At 33.9% G+C, this 20,996-nt stretch overlaps 1 protein-coding gene across 2 annotated transcripts in view; it reads right to left on the minus strand.

Annotated features, from left to right (window-relative positions):
* The window catches only part of LOC106466019 (potassium voltage-gated channel subfamily H member 7-like), a 55,715-nt gene that overhangs the window by 11,925 nt on the left and 22,794 nt on the right, over positions 1 to 20,996 (minus strand). Inside the window, exons 3-10 of one of the 2 annotated variants that reach the window (XM_022393981.1) lie at positions 17,407 to 17,800; positions 16,601 to 16,800; positions 10,858 to 11,110; positions 10,296 to 10,489; positions 9,192 to 9,267; positions 6,779 to 7,018; positions 5,990 to 6,199; positions 2,139 to 2,490 (exon numbers count right to left, since the gene is read on the minus strand). In XM_022393981.1, the coding sequence (XP_022249689.1) occupies positions 2,139 to 2,490; positions 5,990 to 6,199; positions 6,779 to 7,018; positions 9,192 to 9,267; positions 10,296 to 10,489; positions 10,858 to 11,110; positions 16,601 to 16,800; positions 17,407 to 17,800 (1,919 nt within the window). Of the gene's footprint in view, positions 1 to 2,138; positions 2,491 to 5,989; positions 6,203 to 6,778; positions 7,019 to 9,191; positions 9,268 to 10,295; positions 10,490 to 10,857; positions 11,111 to 16,600; positions 16,801 to 17,406; positions 17,801 to 20,996 lie in introns of both variants that reach the window. The other variant, XM_022393980.1, reaches the window with a different exon arrangement.

The raw sequence follows: 20,996 nt of genomic DNA on the forward strand, positions 1-20,996 counted from the left end.
ATTTATTTCTTTAATAAACTAACATAAATTAGACTTTACCATTGTAATAAACTAACATAAATTAGACTTTACCATTGTAATAAACTAACATAAATTAGACCTTACCATTGTAATAAACTAACATAAATTAAACTCTACTATTGGACTAAACTGCTGGTATACTAAGTTCTGTAAGTTGGAGAACCGCTATTAAAATTCGATATTTCAGTACTTTCTGTAAATTCTGACACGCCATTGAATCGAACCGTCGTATAACACTTCTGCTGTCAAAGTAAATAATGTTTGAGATTAAGTGCTAAATCACTGTTGACTACATGATAAATATCAACCAATTGAACACTGTTGTTCGTTAGAAAGTTAAAATATTCTTTTACTGCATAAACTGTAACAATTGTAATCATATAGTATCGCTTTTATAAATTCATAAACAATCTACTTCCATCGGTCAAGTATATAAAATAGAGAAGGAGGGTTTTATGTATAATTTCAACATTCCTTGTAAACTGAATGTTAGAAATCGAGTAACTTACCACAGTACAGGTAAAATTGATTCTTAACTTAAAAATAACGCATTTTTCATAAAAATTAAATAACGCTGAAGACAAGGGCAGAATACTTAGTTTTGGTGATGGTGAAAAAGTTTAGAATCGACAAGAACCATTTTGGAAACTGGTGGTAGAATTATTAGAGATAATTGAATTGAGATGTCACTTTTATGAAATAGTTTTATAGATTATGTCTAAATTTTCAACCTAAATTATTAGTTTATCCCTAGGATTTTTTGACGGTGTTATTTCATCCAGTCTTATTAGCTATCATTTGAAAATAGAAATGGTGAACTCAATCTAGTGTATTACTGGATTGAAAAATATGACTGTGATTTTTTGAAACCAGAAATCAATCTAGTGTATTACTGGATGGAAAAATATGACTGTGATATTGTGAAACCAGAAATCAATCTAGTGTATTACTGGATGGAAAAATATGACTGTGATCTTTTGAAACCAGAATTCAATCTAGTGTATTACTGGATGGAAAAATATGACTGTGATCTTTTGAAACCAGAACTCAATCTAGTGTATTACTGGATGGAAAAATATGACTGTGATCTTTTGAAACCAGAAATCAATCTAGTGTATTACTGGATGGAAAAATATGACTGTGATCTTTTGAAACCAGAAATCAATCTAGTGTATTACTGGATGGAAAAATATTACTATGATCTTTTGAAACCAGATAAGTAACTTTTGGAAGGGGAACAAAACTCGGGTGCATTTCTTAAATGATTATAAAAATCGGTAACACAAAGCTTTGACTAAGTAGTTCAAAATCTTAATCTAAATGCAATAAAGACACTCTCTAAGGTTACTTCACTTACCTTGATAAGTATATAAATGTATCTTCCTTCCAAAAATGTCCAAACACTAGAAATGCAAATTTAAAAATGCTTTTTTCTGGACAAAACTTCATTTTGTTTCGTGCTATTTTTGTGAGAGTGATTTTGACGAAGGCTAGCTGGCTGCTCAAAACGCATTTTCAGTTGACATTTTGGCTGATATTGCAATTGTTTGTTGCTATTCAATGCTAAACTTTGCTCTATTTACTGCGAGTATCGAACCCTGATTTTTAACATTATAATCCCTCAGATTTGCCGATGAGCCATCGAGGGGCTATATGTGACTATATCAACGTAACAAACTAACATGGGAGGGCAAATCCAAAGAAGACCTAAAAACTTATTCACTTTTGCCTCTGATACAGAAGACACTTATCATAAGTGCTTTAGAAAGAAATATATTCACTTTTGCCTCTGATACAGAAGACACTTATCATATGTGCTTTAGAAAGATATTTTTCATAGTACACATTCAGTAACACGAATTTTCGAGAATTATTTAATGATTGCATGTAAATGTTATGAAGGCATTTCAAAACTCGAATGCATTTTAAATGACTATATAGGAACGAAACATCACGATTTTAAACATCATTATGGTAGTTTTTATCCCTATTTCTCCATTTTTTGAAGATTTTAGGTTAGAATGAATACTTTTATTTTATTGGGCAAATTAGATGATTACGTAATAACGAGGATCATAAAATCACGGGTATAAGGAAACTTGACCACAATTACCTACCTACTTAGAGCGTCTATTCTCGCTTCCAGTGTAGTTACGTCTGACTGACCCGGATGAGTTAGATATGGTGTAGAAATGTCGTCACCAGGGGATGGCCGACAAAATGGACTCGAGTATGACATAGGAATGGTTAAACTGGAGCTCATCTCTGGAACACTACTAGTCGCCCGCGTGGCGGCACTAGTGTCATTCGAAGCAAGGCGGCCGGGTCCAGACCTGCATCTTTGCATTATGGACTGCTCATCAGAGGAGAGTAAAGCAGTAGCACTGGTTGGAACAGAAGGTTGGGGAACTTCATCTAGTGGCACTGAGAACGAATTTTTGATGGAAGACACGGATGCAATCCTGGAAACTGTAACAGCAAATGGAACTAGTCACGAGAACGAGGGCAAACTGAAAAAGAAAATATGAAAGCAAGGGAAGGGAAAAAAAAAGAAAGTGGAGGACAATAATGTTGCTAGAAATCATTCTATGGCCTGAGCAGGAATCTTGTACAACATAAACCGTTAGTGCATTTTTTTTTGTACCTGATCGTGATTTTCAGTATTGATTAATGTAAGTTATGCGTGGGGATAAAATCAATCGCAATGTTTCATGAGCAGTATGAAAAAAAAACTTCATACCCTAAATGGGTACTAGAAAGTAGATAAATTAAGCTTAAAGCTGAATAATGAGTTACCTGAGCAGGGATTGAAACCGATTTTAAGCGTCATAAACTTTTTTAATTCTACTGCTGAGCCATCGGTTGAAGGGGTGTTGGAGGGATAGTTAGGTAAGGATATGTATGAGGGTGTAACTGCACAGAAAAAAAAGAGATAAAAAACAGAATACTTTGATTGTAATTATCTAGAAAAGTGAATCAATCCATTAATTCAACTCATAAATGCACGAGATCAAAAAAGGCAATGGATGAGGATTGTTATAACATGACTTAAGTAATAAAAACACTTAGCTTCTTAGTTATTGCATGCAACTAGCAATTATTATTTAATTTTCTTTTATCAGATATTTATTAGAGCCGTACCGATAAAATTAGCCTGTAATAACATAAGTTATTAGGCTACATACGAGTGTGCTTTAAAAAATGTCCAAATTCCGTCTTCACAAAGTAAAATATTCTTATCGTGTCATAGTATCACCAAGGTCAAAGGGCAGGATGACAAAAGGCTACAATAATCTGAGCCCCACTTCTGATTTTTTAAATACTGGTAATGTTTCAACGAGTAACATGTCTGAGTTAACCGGATCTGATCCAGTTTTGAGCATTTAGTATGAATATTCCATCACACATAATAAGTTATGGCTGATAAAACCTGAAACCTAATGGCGAAAAAAAATGCAAGTGGTAATTACTCTGTGTATAATGATACTAGAATATGTGTACATAAAATTATAAATAATTAACACACAACGTTGAAATCGATACACAATTGAAACATTTCTAAAATTTCATGTTTCGATGTTTACCACGTTATCATCAGGAAACACGTAGAGTTCACGTTTTAGAAATATTTTTACTTGTGTATCGATTTTAATGTTTTTAGTGTCATTGATTTATTATTTTAACATTATACACAAGTGCCAATAAAATAATGTCTATGAGTATACACTTCGATTAGCTCTGATGTCACTTGGTACTTACTACGTATAGAAGCTTACACACATGTTTTGAAATTATGTTTTAATAATCCAATGCTATATTTTACACGTTTCAACATGTCAATATTCGAATAATGATAATAATACACTAAAACAGTTTCTAGTTATTGTGGTTTCTCTGTAGTTAAAAAAATATACAGGAGATAGAAACACACGCTATTAACACTACGTATGACCTATTAGGATTAAAGGTAAGAGTCATTATCAAAGATGTTGAGGTTAAAATAGTGAAATCTTGAGGTAAACTCGTGCACTCCTGGTGTATCCAACATAATTACATATCATGATATACTAGCTACATTAATATACAGATGATGTTAAAAGTTACTCATGTCCTCCCGTTGTATCTACTGGAACCACAAACGATGTTGTACTTGTTACATTAATATACAGATGATGTTAAAAGTGTACTCATGTCCTTCCGTTGCATCTAATGGAACCACAAATGATGTTGTACTTGTTACATTAATATACAGATGATGTTAAAAGTGTACTCATGTCCTTCCGTTGCATCTAATGGAACCACAAATGATGTTGTACTTGTTACATTAATATACAGATGATGTTAAAAGTGTACTCATGTCCTTCCGTTGTATTTAATGGAACCACAAATGATGTTGTAGTTGTTAAATTAATATACAGATGATGTTAAAAGTGTACTCATGTCCTTCCGTTGCATCTAATGGAACCACAAATGATGTTGTACTTGTTACATTAATATACAGATGATGTTAAAAGTGTACTCATGTCCTTCCGTTGTATTTAATGGAACCACAAATGATGTTGTAGTTGTTAAATTAATACGCAGATGAGTAAAATTGTACTAGATATAGCCAAATGTTAATGCGATGATATATCAGATTGTACACTATCTAATGTAATAATATTCTTTATAATCTCATTTTGCTCAAGCGAAACAATAGTCCGAGCACACGTAAAGTGACATGAGGTAAAATTAAGTATACGTAAGAAATTACATAAAATATAGCTACCTTAGTTAGGTCTAAAGATAAGTAGACAGTAGGTCTAAAGAGCGTTAGCTTTTGGATGTAATAGTCAAAGAAGCAGACTGGGAAGTTAAATACTTGTAGAAGACTGGTTGCACATCAATATAAAAGTGGTCAGTACATATTTTCTCAGCTATGAACGTTTTGCATAAATGATAAATAGATAAAGTTGTACATAAAAGTCGTCAGTCATCAGCTACATAATAGATGAGGTTGTACATAAAAGTAGTCAGTCATCAGCTACATAATAGATGCGGTTGTAAATAAAAGTCGTCAGTCATCAGCTACATAATAGATGCGGTTGTAAATAAAAGTCGTCAGTCATCAGCTACATAATAGATGAGGTTGTACATAAAAATCGTCAGTCATCAGCTACATAATAGATGAGGTTGTACATAAAAGTCGTCAGTCATCAGCTACATAATAGATAAAGTTGTACATAAAAGTCGTCAGTCATCAGCTACATAATAGATAAAGTTGTACATAAAAGTCGTCAGTCATCAGCTACATAATAGATAAAGTTGTACATAAAAGTCGTCAGTCATCAGCTACATAATAGATGAGGTTGTACATAAAAATCGTGCTACTGCTGTTATAATATGTTACATTAAGAACATACCACTAATATGACAATATTTAGTTGTTCAAAATAAAGCGGTGCACATAAAATATTTGGGTTGAAAACAAAACAAAATTGCAGTAAATCACTTACTGAAATTAAAAAAATAAATTAAACTGGAAGAAGAAAAGCAGAATTTTTGGAAAAGAAATCCACTAGAATTAAGTTTTGTTAAAAACCTAAAAGTGAATTAAAAGCCTTATTGGTATAAATCTGCAAAAAGACATAAAATGTTTCCCTCGTTACACAATACTGGCTGAAGTTGTCTACATGGTTGATATGTTAATTATGTCAACAATCGAAACTAAAAATTAAAGTTAACAAACTACTTATATTTTTGTAGTCTTTAATCTCAAAACACTTTTAAACTTCTTTAATACAATCTTTATTACTTCTATACCAAAAACTCGAGCACTTTAAAGATTCGCTCAATATGCTGTTACGCTTTTCATTATATGGCATCTACAGTAAAAAAAAACTGTTCTAAGCACAGTTTATTTGTTCTTTACACATTTATAATAAAACATCCAAATAAGTTAGATATAAAATATGCTTCAAGGACTTACTTGGTTCAACTGTATCATTTAATGGAATCTTATCTTTGTCATTTGCATAGACGGAAGTGGGTCTGGACCCTGTCTGAATACTTGGAGTGTCGTGTTTTGCTCCTTCTTCCATTTTTGTAACAGAACTCTGTGAATAAGACCGGTCAGTGGCCACTCCAAGAGTTCCCCCAAAAACCATACTAGTGAGGTTTGTTAGGCTAGACATAGCACCTGCTAGCATATACATACACATGTTAGAGAGCACGAAATTATAACTCTAACAGTCATTATAATTGTAGTATGGTGTAATAATTTTCTTTCGCAGATATCACGTTCCTTTACCAATTTATAGAGAAGGTTCAAAGATAGTAGAGCTTAAGGGAATTCATTATATGTCTTGCTAGTTTATAAAGTCAACAGTAGGTGTCACTTCGTACAGTTTCTAGTCATGTCTGTTACATGAAGTTCGTATTTTAATTTTTTATTCACGATCAAAGTAGATCTACTTCAGCTGATTAACATAACATTAGAGAAATCGGTTTTTATTAAGAACTTCTAACATCATAGGAGCAAAAAAACGGTAATAATAATAATACCATTATATTGGTAGGAATTGTAAAAGAAAAAGTTCAACTCAAATTACTGTTACAAAAGTATGCCACTGCTTTCAGTGGATAAAGTGTATTTAAACTAATAATGAACGGCGTTCTAGTATCAGATTTTGACAGTTAAGCCTACGTTTTTATCTTGGTGTATAGACTACAAAAAAATTAAATTATTATTTATACAATGTACCAAAACATCGCCTACCAGCAATAGAATGAATGGTACCGTGTTGACTATCGGACCGATCACCGAATTCTAGGTTCACGGGAGTTATATCCTGACCTGCTTTACCTGGTGAAAACTCTAAGATACCCGTCCCGCTAAAATCTCTATCATTTTCCTCATCAGTCAATTCCATGATTCCATCCGAAGACATGTGCTTTGATGATATTTTCCGCCGTCTGGGTCGAGGATACTGATATGCCACAAGACGGGGGTCTTCCACTAGACATGAAAAAAAAATTCAACGCCAGTTTATAAGGAGAAGTTCACAGAGTATCATTTACATAACAATAACAAACAGAACACGGCGCAGGACGCTTGACTACGTAGATACATAGGTTTCTGATATGTCCCTAACAGATATCACCACCATCTTACAGTTAGTAATAGCTATTACTACCATCTTACAGTTAGTAATAGCTATTACTACCAGCTATTGATATCACCCTACAAATCCACGACGGATACTGCTACCATCTTACAGTTCCGTAATAGCTATTACTACCATCTTACAGTTCCGTAACAGCTATTGATATCACCCTACAGTTCTGTAACAGCTATTGATATCACCCTACAAATCCACGACGGATACTGCTACCATCTTACAGTTCCGTAATAGCTATTACTTCCATCTTACAGTTCTGTAATAGCTATTACTACCATTTGACAGTTCCGTAATAGCTATTACTACCATCTTACATAATATTAGAAATGTGCTGTTAAAAAAGAGGGTATAATAAAAAAAAACCTTTCTTTTAAGCTGTATTCAGTAAAGTTAAGTTAAAACTTGTTTTGCATAAAATAGTTTAATAACCTGGTAAATGATATACTGAAGAAAGGAAAATATTAAACGGTATTTAGTTTAAGCTCAGCAAGCCTACATCAAAGTAGTTATTCTGCACGCTCTGAAATTTTCTGGCGTTGCATAATAAGTCATAATAACTCGACTGGTATGACTCTTCTCATGCATCAGTATTTTGTTATAGTTATAGTACCGTTGATAATACAATCTGAGTTACTAGCATTTAATCATTCGTCATCCTGAAATTTTCCGCCGTTGTATAATAAGTCATCATAACTCGACTGTTATGACTCTTCTCATCCATCACTATTTTATTATAGTTATAATACCGTTGATAATACAATCTGAGTTACTAGCATTTAATCATTCGTCATCCTTTCGATCCATACACTGTAATATCGAACAACTTATTTTTAGAAACAGTATGAACTACAGATATTATTTCCTAAGTATGTAAGTATACTTTCTACTTTTTTCGTGTAATTAATATGTTTTCTTATACGATACATTCATTAAGTCAATGATTTTAACGTTCTCTTTTCTCCATAAATAATTGTTATTCTGCACGGATTCTGAGAATAGAGGTAAGACAAAGAAGTTTAAAACACTTATGACTGATATTGAAATTTACCACTTCATTGGGTCTCGACTGTAAAACTGTGTCGATCATTCCAGGAAGGATGTACTGGCTGACGAGTTTCACACCAAGTAAAACTGTGTCGATCATTCCAGGAAGGATGTACTGGCTGACGAGTTTCCCATCAAGTAAAACTGTACCGGTCATTCCAGGAAGGATGTACTGGCTGACGAGTTTCCCATCAAGTAAAACTGTACCGGTCATTCCAGGAAGGATGTACTGGCTGACGAGTTTCCCATCAAGTAAAACTGTACCGGTCATTCCAGGAAGGATGTACTGTCTGACGAGTTTCACACCAAGTAAAACTATGTCTATCATTCCAGGAAGGATGTACTGGCTGACAAGTTTCCCATCAAGTAAAACTGTGTCTACCATTTCAGAGATGCTGTACTGATTATGCATCCCAGCATTTCGTCACCAATGGTGAGCATGCTTCATAGGCCACTGAAATGGTGCCCGTTTACATTTGGTCACTTCTCAAGCAGTGAAGTCAAGGTCAGTTTATTACCAATATTATCTCCAGCGATTTTTCACAAACAGAAGAAGCGAACGGTTATGATACTCCGTCGGTACTTTCGGTCAGCATGAGTGGTTTTTAAATGTTGTAATATCTATTTTCTTTACAGTTAAGGTGTTTCATGCTTGAACTTACATTGCCACAATTTCAGTTAACTATTTCCACACTTTCTGCGTTTTGAAACTTACTTATCAAATACTTTTACTCCTGTGGTTTGAATAATTTCGAACTTGAGTGTATGATAGATTGCAGCATTGTTATGCAAAAAAAGTGATAATAATAATAATGCGACATTAAATGGATTTTAAATTTGGACAAAAAACTCTATTGTCAGCTTTAGCAATAAACATATAAATCTACATAATATTTAAGTAGCATAAATTCATGCACCTGCATTTCATTCGATTAAAAAAAATGAAAATATATAAAATATTCAAACCTTCATCAGGTGAAATTACTTGGCCATAAGCGAACTTTCCCCGGAAAATTTCTGGGTCAACTGCAGCTTGGTCTGCCTGAAATTTAATCAAATACTTTTGTTCATCAAAACGTCCCTGTATATCGCATTATTTGACAGCAATCAATCATCAACAAAAATAGCTAAACATTCTAGATACAAATCCTAAGTACAACGTGAAATTGCAGGATATAAACTGTACACATTAAATTAGATTGCATAATGCTTATTTAAATATAAGCAGTAGGATCACCAGATATACTACTGTTTATTGATCTTACATACATACCCGCGATACCTTTATTTAAATACCATAGATTAAACATGCTTATTGTTTATTGTCATTTTGCTCCCTACCAACGTACTAAAGACTAGAACTGTCTCCATTTTATTGAAGTTCACTACGGTCGATATTATTAGGATTACGACCGAAAATATCGTTTATCACGAGGGCATCCACATGACGAAACAATGCATTTTAATCTTTATAAGTAGAAACATAAGTGAAATTCAATTAATTAGCTATACTGATAATGACGAAACAATGCATTTTAATCTTTATAAGTAGAAACATAAGTGAAATTCAATTAATTAGCTATACTGATAATGACGAAACAATGCATTTTAATCTTTATAAGTAGAAACATAAGTGAAATTCAATTAATTAGCTATACTGATAATGACGAAACAATGCATTTTAATCTTTATAAGTAGAAACATAAGTGAAATTCAATTAATTAGCTATACTGATAATGACGAAACAATGCATTTTAATCTTTATAAGTAGAAACATAAGTGAAATTCAATTAATTAGCTATACTGATTGCCAGGTTGATGTTTAGTATCTTTCTAAGAGTATAGAATGTATATACTCAGTATAGGCTGCATAATACTTATTTAAATGTAAGCAATAGAACTACTAGATAGACTACTGTCTGTCGATCTTACATACTTGTGATGCTACAAAACAGAAATTAATTTTAATAACTACATTGGAGAAGAGAAGTATCTCAGGTTTACAGAATTGCCATTTCTATTACTTCCATCCCAGAAACTCGGCATTTTGAAATTTTTCTAGCTACTTACATCTCGGAGATTAAACGTAATCTCCATGTTTGTGTTGAAGGAATCATGGAACTCTGGATAAAGCTCCAGAACGTCCAGAATATCTTCTCGGAGGACTTTGTGAAGGTCACAATAAGTCAAGGCACGAACATTGCAGCTAGACTTGCCTACTGTTTGATACAAACACGGATTTTCTCCAAATACATCACCTTTACCTGTAATACCAAATCAAAGAACGCCATGACCTCTGACACGAAAAAAAAAAAACATGACAAAGACTGTCCAATAAATTCACTTTAATGAATATCATTTGTTAGTCTAGTAAGGCTATTTCACAGTTCGCTTTTCTGTGTTATTGTATTTGTACTCTTCTAACGAAATAAATGAAACTTTATTTTACATGTAGTTTCTACTCTGATCGTCATTTTATTATATCAGATGTTTCGAAAGCATGGAACAATAGTCTAGTCAACATAGCTTCAGAGAATAATATACAATAACTACATGACGTATCATATAACGCAAATTTCTTTACAGATTCGAAGTTTCTGGACAAAATGTTTTATAACGGTGTTAGACTTACTTAATATTGCCATTACTATGTCATCTTTTAAAATTTCGATCGTTCCCCGGGCAATGAAGTAGAGAGCTGTGAGAACATCTCCTCTATGCACAAGCGTGTCGCCAGGTGGTGCATGAGTCGTTTTGAACTTCATGGACAAAGCACGCAAACATCCGGGACTTGCATCTTTAAATGGCGTAGTATTTTCCAAAAGTTGTCTATTCAAGTGAAGACATATATCAGCTTGAAGACATTCCGGAAACCCCTTCAGTACCTATGAAAAAAAAACAACATACAAAAGTAACTTAAATGTTTCCTCTTTTTTTTTAAAGAACTTGTTAGAATAAATACTTTATTTTTCCCATACTATCAGAAATTGGCCTAACTATTTTTTTCGAAAACTATTCGATTCTATTTGTATTTATGGCATCCCTAAAGTTAAACAACGCAATAGAAGGAAGGCGGCCAGTAAGTAGCACCCTATCACCCATTATCCACGCTAAAATATTATCTATAACTCTATAACGCACCCACAGTTTAAAGTGTGAGTGATTTTGTGGTATCACATAAATTCAAACCCGGTTCGCCAACTCCGAAATCCAGAGTTCTACGCAGGATCTATCCAGAGTTCTACGTAGGATTTATCCAGAGTTCTACGCAGGATCTATCCAGAGTTCTACGCAGGATTTATCCAGAGTTCTACGTAGGATCTATCCAGAGTTCTACGCAGGATCTATCCAGAGTTCTACGCAGGATTTATCCAGAGTTCTACGCAGGATCTACCCAGAGTTCTACGCAGGATTTATCCAGAGTTCTACGCAGGATCTATCCAAGCCAAATATATTGGAAAGGAAAGTGTTATTCAAGAAAAGTCTACATTACTAAAAATTAATTTAATCACTACCATGTTAGTCTTTATAACGTATCCCCCCCTCGGTGGGTTAACGGTAAGCTTGCGGACTCACACCACTAAAATCCAGGGTTCGATTTTCCACGGAGAAGAGGCGTAGATAGCCCATTGTGTAGCTTTGCGCTAAAAATGGCAAACAAATAAACTTTTTAATGTTTTTACCCTCCAAGAGAAATGTTGGTACGCAGACCGCCAAGAAATACATAATCTAACTTATCAAAATACCATACGAGGTATTGCAGTATTATAAAAATACGTTGGTACCCCCAACACGTACAGTGTCGCTAAAATCACCTTAAATTGCGTTCGTAACAAAAAACATTGATGGGTCATTTAAACAGTACGTTTTACCTTAGTACCCGAAGATGTGTCCAGTTTACTAGAAACAATGAAAGCTTAATCATAATCAAAAATGTTCAATTTTTTTAAGTCACTTAGTCATTACTCTAAATGGTCAGCTTCCATAATACCTCATCTATGGGGAACCTGGGTCTGGTAACAAATTAAAGCGAATGATTTCCCACTAAATTAGTCTCTTTGTATTGTCATAGAGTCGTTTTTTTATAAAAAAAATGTAACATTTTGGTTCCTGTATAAATATTAGTTCTTAAAATACTCTTACTGTCTCGACTCGAAATCTGAGGGTCGCGGGTTCGAATCCCCGTCACACCAAACATGCTCGCCCTTTCAACCGTGGGGGCGTTATAATGTTATGGTCAATCCCACTATTCATTGGTAAAAGAGTAGCCCAAGAGTTGGCGGTGGGCGGTGATGACTAGCTGCCTTCCCTCTAGTCTTACACTGCTAAATTAGGGACGGCTAGCGCAGATAACCCTCGTGTAGCTTTGCGCGAAATTCAAAAACAAACAAACAAACTCTTACTGTCAAATCTAAAGTTTACGAGCATCATTTTTTTTAGAATAAAATGATGAAAACAGGGTGCAAGTAAAAACAAACAAACAATTTCGTTCTGTTACTTTTTATCATAATTTAAGAACCGAAATAATCTCCTTTAATGTTAACCACGAGAAACAACCAGAAACGTTACAGAGGAACTAACAAATGCATGTTAAACAGACTTTGGTGTGACCACGCAATATTGTGTTTTAAAATAACACCTGTACCACATATTATTACATACAGAACCGTTCGTAACAATGTATAGTGGCAAATATTATAAGTAAGTAGTGCATTTTGACATGGTTGTTAACGGTGTTGAACGCGCTACCTGCAAGTAATCTGGGTTTGGATGAAGGCAAAATATTTAAGGTTTTGTTTGGCTGTTTTAGAATTTTCGTTTAAAAGTGTACGAAGAATCGCCTGTTCATAGTCATTTCTATCCTTGAACTGCTAGATTCAAAGGAAGGCAGCTGGTAAACCATACCCATCGCCCATTATTGGACTACTCTTATCTGACCCAATAGTGGGACTTGCATAACCGTCACCCTTATATTGTACAAACGAATTCTAGTGCGAAGTGCGTTTTTGGAACATCTGAACGCGAACCACGAATCCACATTCTAAGAACACTAACTACGCTCATGTATATATATACTCATACGCATGTGTGTATATATTTACTCAAATATATACATATATATATTTATTTACGCCCCCCAGTGGCACAGCGGTATGTCTGCGGACTTACAACGCTAGAATCCGGGTTTCGATACTCGTGGTGGGCAGAGCACAGATAGCCCATCGTGTAGCTTTGTGCTTAATTGCAAACAAACAATATTTATTTATTTATATAGATATAAGGCATATACATGTATATATATATTCACATACGTGTGTTAATAATATTGAAAAGAGTTATGATAGATAATAGTTAACTTGTTTGTGTTGAAATTGATATCACAATGACTAGAAGACTCAAACTTAGTGAAACATTAATCGAGGAGCTTATATGAACGAACTGAGAAGGAATTGTGGAGCATGCGTAAGGTACTGGATGATAGAAATATGTCAAATTTAGAAGCTCACCGAGATAAGAGTAAGGATTAAAGAGATGAATAGTGATACTGACAGACCATTTTGGGATGAAAAGTTAATTAGAAAGAAATGGCTTAGAAATTGTAACCAAAGGTAGATTAGGCAGAAACATGGACAACAGGAAGTCGCTGCAGTCAAATGGGGAAGGTGAAGCTTCAAAAGGAAGTAAAACCTAACTCAGGGCGACAGAAGGACATGAGATTGGTCACAGATTTAAGTGTGAAAAGTACAATATAAATGGAAGTTAGAGGCGTTTCGTTTCGAACACGAAGTCGGAAGCGTGAAATAGAAAGGTTTTGTTTTGTTTGAATTTCAAGCAAAGTTACTCGAGGGCTATCTGCACTAGCCGTCCCTAATTTAGCAGAGATAGATTAGAGGAAAAGCAGCTAGCCAACACCACCCAAACGCCAACTCTTAAGCTACTCTTTTACCAACAAATAGTGGGATTGACCGTTACATTATAATTCCTCCCCGGCTGAAAGGCATGTTCGTTGACGAGAATTCGAAGGTTGCAAGTCGAGCCTCCAAGCCTTGCCTTTGCTCTTATGGTTCCATGTAAGATTAAAAGACAGGTTAGTGAACAGATTGCAAATATGTTAGATAAATGACATGTATAGTATTTTCAGCACCTGTTTGTTACACCGCTTATTTGTGTTTTAGGAAAAGTAAGTCTCTTGAATGATAAAATTCAACCTGATGCTTATGGATATCAAACTAGCTGGCAATCTAGGTAAGGTAGACTAAATTTTAGTATGAAACCTAGCTTGAATATACTGGCAGATTCCCCTGTAAGACAGGGCCAGAACAAAGACTCCTTTTCGGATTTACAGTGGACTTTGAATCCAAGGTCATGCCACTTGGGCTAAAACGAAATCCAAGAACTTTCCAACAGATATTAAGGGATTTTATGAAAACACTGCGGTCAGTAGCAAAAGCTGGAGAGAACATTTAGTGTATGTTAGAGCTATTCTGAACAAGTTAAGAAGGAAAAACTGGACAATAAAATGAACACTAACAATGAAACTAGACGATTTGTATGAAATAAGTATTCAATTAATCAATTAACCTCTGCTAATGCTACCCGGCATAAGGTGTTCACTTAATCAAATAACCTCAGCTAACGCTACCCCGAATAAGGTGTTCACTTAATCAAATAATCTCAGCTAATGCTACCCGGAATAAGGTGTTCACTTAATCAATTAATTTCTGCTAACGCTACCCGGAATAAGGTGTTCACTTAATCAAATAACCTCAGCTAATGCTACCCGGAATAATGTGCTCAATTAATCTCTGCTAACGCTACCCGGAATAAGGTGTTCACTTAATCAAATAATCTCAGCTAATGCTATCTGGAATAAGGTGCTCAATTAATCTCTGCTAATGCTACCCGGAATAAGGTATTCACTTAATCAATTAACCTCGGCTAATGCTACCCGGAATAAGGTGTTCACTTAATCAATTAACCTCTGCTAACGCTACCCGGAATAAGGTGTTCACTTAATCAAATAATCTCAGCTAATGCTACCCGGAATAAGGTGTTCACTTAATCAAATAACCTCAGCTAATGCTACCTGGAATAAGAATGAACGGCGTTATATTTATATATAAAATAACAAAATAATTTCTTTATTTTTGCGTAAATTGTCTATTCCACTGTTTTCTTATTCTATGTTTTACCAAACACAGCCTTTCCTTCATATACGGGCCCGGCATGGTCAGGTGGTTAGGGCGCTCGACTCGCAGTCTGCGGGTCGCGGGTTCGAATCCCCTTCACGCCAAACATGCTCGCCCTTTCAGTCGTGGGGCCTTATAATGTGACGCTCAATCCCACTATTCGTTGGTACAAGAGTAGCCCAAGAGTTGGCAGTGGGTGGCCTTCCCTCTAGTCTTACACTGCTAAATTAGGGACGGCTAGCGCAGATAGCCCTCGTGTAGCCTTGCTCGAATTCCAAAAACAAACAAACCTTCTTATACATATATAAAAGACGAAAGCATCTTTTACATATACAGTTTACGTATATTAAACACTATTCTTTTTAATTCACTAACTCATTTATTAAGCAAAGACAAGATGGTAAAGTCCATCCGTTAAACATACATGAGTGAAACAATGAGTCCTCCACTTTTTTACTACTTCCTGTCAAACGTTTTCGGTTAATCAAATTCGTTTCACCCTTTAATATTAACAGTATGATCCACTCTTGTTAAATGTAGTTACTTTACTCGTACTTCATCACGTTATCATATAATTATTTAATGTAATAACGTTTGTTATTTGTACAAACATTCACATAATAAGGTTTATACTGATGCGTCCATTTTGATCTATCAGAAAACTGATGACCCATGTGAATTAGGAAGGTAAAGTTTTTATAACTAAATGTTGATGTTTTTTAGAAATGATTCACTATGGTAAGTCTGCACTAAGGTCTTTTTTCTTTGGCTACTTGATGATTAAGAAAACTTCTGTTTGTTTGACATTATCTCTGAAATTTAATTTGCTTACAGTCACGCCGTGTAAATATAGTTTTAGGCTTAATATGGGAATAACTGAGAATTAATGCTGCTGAACATTTCCTTCTAAATAAATTGACATGAATTTCATTAGAAAATGCATTACTGACTTGTCAATTATTATGTTTTATGCTACGATAATGATACGGTTCATGAATACACCCAATAACGTAAATTACGGTTAGAACGGTCTTAACGTATGTTCATCCATAATTACTAATTTTTAAGTTGTTGATTTTTTTAAATACAAAATTCGGATAACTAAGAATCAAAACAGTAAGAATTCTGAACTTAATCGTGTTCGTCTTATGTAACCATCACGTGATTAATAAGTCGAAAGCATACCATGTTCATGTCGATACCGTTGGTGTAAGTCCAGGCGTGCTGGAAGTATTCCTCCAGCCTTTGTCTGAGCGGGTTTGGGATCTGATGGAACCGAATGAACTCCTTCACCCGCAGTAACTGAGTGTGATACCGAGCTGTCCCAGAGTACAACCTTTGGATGATGGCAGATACGTTTCCAAAAATACTGGCATACATTAGAGCTTCAAAGAAAATACATTTTATTATCAGTATCTATGCATAGCACGTATTATTTACAACCACAGAATATCCAATAAAATACATTATTATTATTGTCATTACAGTTTTGTCTACAATATCTAATTGATAATGCAACCATGAATGTTAGGCATTTTGCTTTTAACAAATTAACTTAATGAATAAGAATGAATGCCAAAGATCAGTAACGTGAATAAAAAGTTCTCAAAAGACAATTAAAAAAAATCAAATCAGATCAAAACTTCGTGAAAAATTATAATAATTTTACTATTGATAATGAAAAAATGACGTTTTTGTTAAACTTTTAGTATAATTTTGAGCCTTATCCTAATTAAAAAAACAAAAAATCAGAGAACAAAAGTAAGATTAAATACGTGTTCTTCCAAATTGCAATTGATTGTGTGCAATAATAATAATAGTTATAAGACAAAATACTTTTAATCAAAGGCATCAACATAAATTTAACACCTAATACGTAAAGAAATAATAACACTTAAATGAACTATGCGAATCTACAGATTGAAGTTCTAAATTATTTACTACACAAGAAACGCTTAAGGGAATTGAAATTAACTCTTCTGGTGACTTACATCCTATAAGCATGATGAGGATGGAGAAGATCTTTTCCATGTTCGTGTTTGGAGAGACGTTGCCAAAGCCCACACTAGTCAGACTACTAAAGGTGAAGTACAACGCTGTCACATATTTGGCTTTGATGCTAGGACCTCCTTTGGAGTTGTTATAGAACTGGTGAGTTGCATTTGCCAGGTGGTCCAACCAGCCTATCTTGGGGTTCAGAAGAGGGCGCTCGGCGTTGCCGATGGCGTACCAGATGCAGGCGAGCCAATGAGCAATTAGCGCGAAGGTAGCCATGAGCAGAAGCAGCACAGCAGCTCCATATTCTGAGTAGCGGTCGATTTTTCTCGCCACCCTCACCAATCGTAGTAGTCGAGCAGTTTTCAACAGACCAATCAAAGTTGTGGTCTGCCCATAAGAAAAAAAAATGTGGACGACTACAAATGTGTTCTAATTCTATCAAACGTTGTTGATTCCTTTTTCTTAAGAAAAAGAATGATGCAACACGAGATACTTGCAGATAAACCTAAATATATTTCTAACGATATTTCAGTATTTCGAATTTAATTACAAAACTATTAATTTTACTAACTTGAGATGCTACGTTTCGTTTCAAAATGTGTTTATTTAATGAAATGACTTTTTTTAGTATTTTGTTTTCGACCAAAAGCGTTAAGAAACAACAATCTTCACAAAATTCTAAAGCAGTCTTTTGTTTGGGCGTGAAGAAACTCAAAGTATTATATTATCCTAGCGGCAACAAATGATATTACATACAAACATTAAACGTTCAAGCTGAGTATTTTAAAATACGTCTCGCAGTTAGTAAGTCGTCTTAACGACATTTAATAACCAGTGGAGATAATTTATAGCAACGATTTTGTGAGCAGTCTGTACTGCTGTTTCACCGGGTGATAAGGCAAATTCACCAAATTGACTATCGTCTCCCCCCCCCCAATATTATTCGTTGGATAACAAGTCATTTCCTGCATATTACAGAGAAGTGCAGATACTTTTAGAACTTGTTAGATGTTACAAGAGTATGTATGAAGTATAAAGGACTTATAGTTTTGTTTTTGTCATATTTGATAATAAAAAGTAGCATTTTTCTGAAGTGATTTTAAAATGCCCATAATAAAGAGGGATAACTTTTCCTGCCAGTGGTATTTCAATATCTAAATTCAAACTTCTAAAACAAACAGATTTTAAATCTTTTATTTTGAACTATCGTTATAACAGCTTTCCAGATAAATATAGAACGTATAGCAATCACGCTTTTCTCACATCACAGTGGGATGCAAATATAGAAACTCAAACTTAGATTTAGCAATTTAGCTTTTAGATATCAGTTCTTTTCTTTAGAGAACAAAATATTATTAATTGTTGTGAATTGTAGAAATAACCAAAACGACAATGTTCCTTTAAAAGTGAATTCAACGAGTACTTCCTAGGGGTCTCTGTAATACGTTATTTCTCATCAGTACTTACATTGTCTTAGATATTTCACAAGCAAATAACAACAATGACTAATACAATGCACGCTTCACACCATAATGAGTTAGTTAGGAAAGGGTAAGTAAAAGTGGAGACTACAACAATTTGTTCACAAGAAGCAGCCATGTTACTTCTGCTCGTGGCTGCTCCCGCGCTGATTGATTATTAGCCGCCAGATGGAGTTGTGTTAAACATGCTGATCAACTTCAACAAGCAGTAAAAGATGGAAGCATGGACAACTATTTATCATATGAAACAGGCTGATTCATTAGGAAGAAATATATTTCATGCAGCCAACATTACTAGCTAATATTAAGCAAGACATAAAGCAAAACATTCATTCAGTTAACACCAACATATACGATTCAAACGGTTATTACAAGATTTTCATCAGTTTATGATAAGTTCTTATGTCCAACAGTCATTTTGACAATTAAATACTTACGTGATGAAAAATCAGATTTTAGAAGTTTAATCTTATCCACGAAAGTCTGAAATTACGGGCCATAGCGCTGAACTTGGGTGTGTGTGTGTGTGATGTAAGTACATGTTGTTGTAAAATAAATTTCAGTTGTATACACAGTATCTTGTAGTATTAAACTTACATGCATAAAAATTCTGTATTTGAAAATATTAAAATAACATTATGTTTAAAATTATAACTTATAAAAATAAATAATGTACACAAATAATAAGCAACTATGTCTTTTATTATGCAAAGATGCTATATTAATTACAGATAATATGACAATTTTATAACTCAAATATGCCAGTAAGTTATGTAAACTTAACCAATAAGTGTCTGGTAATGAACATAAATGTAATGTCTGAAATGCAGTCTAAATGTGCATGTATAATTCAACAGCCTGAACTTGATTAGAATTTACTTAGTGCACACAATAACAAAGGTACTACTACGCCACCTGCTGAAATTGTTTTATTTTTAAATCTAAGCTTAATTTGTTATTCTTTCAATACAGTTTGTTTTTTAAATAATTGTAGTTTCTTAAAGAACCTGTTTGACTGTTCAAAATTAAGCACAATGGGCTATCTGTGCTCAGCCCACCACGAGTATCGAAACCTGGTTTCTAGCGTTGTAAGTCCGCAGACAAGCCGCTGTGCCACTGGGCGGCAATCTAAGCTTAAGGCCTCAGAATCAAAATTCAATGATAAAATTCTAAGGTCAATAACACGCGATTAAATAAATTTACGTTTAATAAAACATTATCATAGTATATGAACTGCGCCCCACCCTATAGGAATTTCTATGATAGTCTAACACAAGGTAATAGAAGATGTCGTAGGAAACGAGAGAGCGAAACATTACTATCACTTGTAATTAGAAGACATCTAAAAATGTAAATTATGTAGCCTAACATTTATTTTACAGACAATGTTTCAACCAGGTAAAAGAAATTCCATTACAGTGGTTTTAATTGTTCTTCCGTACAGTGTAAAGTTTGGTTAACCTTACAGGTGTCATTTCAAAAAGTCAGTCGAACTTGTTAATGTTTAATACAACAACTCTAGCAATTGGTGGTATAGTAAAACTATTTTTCAAATAATTAATTTTCCTTTAAACTTTAAAAGTATTTCGAGGGATAAATTTACTTTAAGCAGCCAGAGGTTAAGTATTTTGAAACATGCTTGGTTATTAAAACGACCAAGCCACAAAATTATATGTTTGTCTAACCTTGGGAGATAAAGAAAACATAAAATTCTATACTTTATACAAAACTACTTAACACTTTTGCAAAGTGTTAAGTAGTTTTGTATAAAGTATAGGATTTTATGTATCTTATATTTCGAAAATATTAAGTTAACAAATGTTATTGTGTTTTTATATTTCGAAAATATTTAGTTAACAAATGTTATTGTTACATAAAATCCTATACTTTATACAACGCTACTTAACACTTTGCACAATAACATTTGTTAACTAAATATTTTCGAAATATAAAATACATAAAATCCTATACTTTATACAACACTACTTAACACTTTGCACAATAACATTTGTTAACTAAATATTTTCGAAATATAAAATACATAAAATCCTATACTTTATACAACACTACTTAACACTTTGCACAATAACATTTGTTAACTA

Source organism: Limulus polyphemus, unplaced genomic scaffold (genome assembly GCF_000517525.1).
Source record: "Limulus polyphemus unplaced genomic scaffold, Limulus_polyphemus-2.1.2 Scaffold2123, whole genome shotgun sequence".
NCBI classification, from domain to species: domain Eukaryota; kingdom Metazoa; phylum Arthropoda; class Merostomata; order Xiphosura; family Limulidae; genus Limulus; species Limulus polyphemus.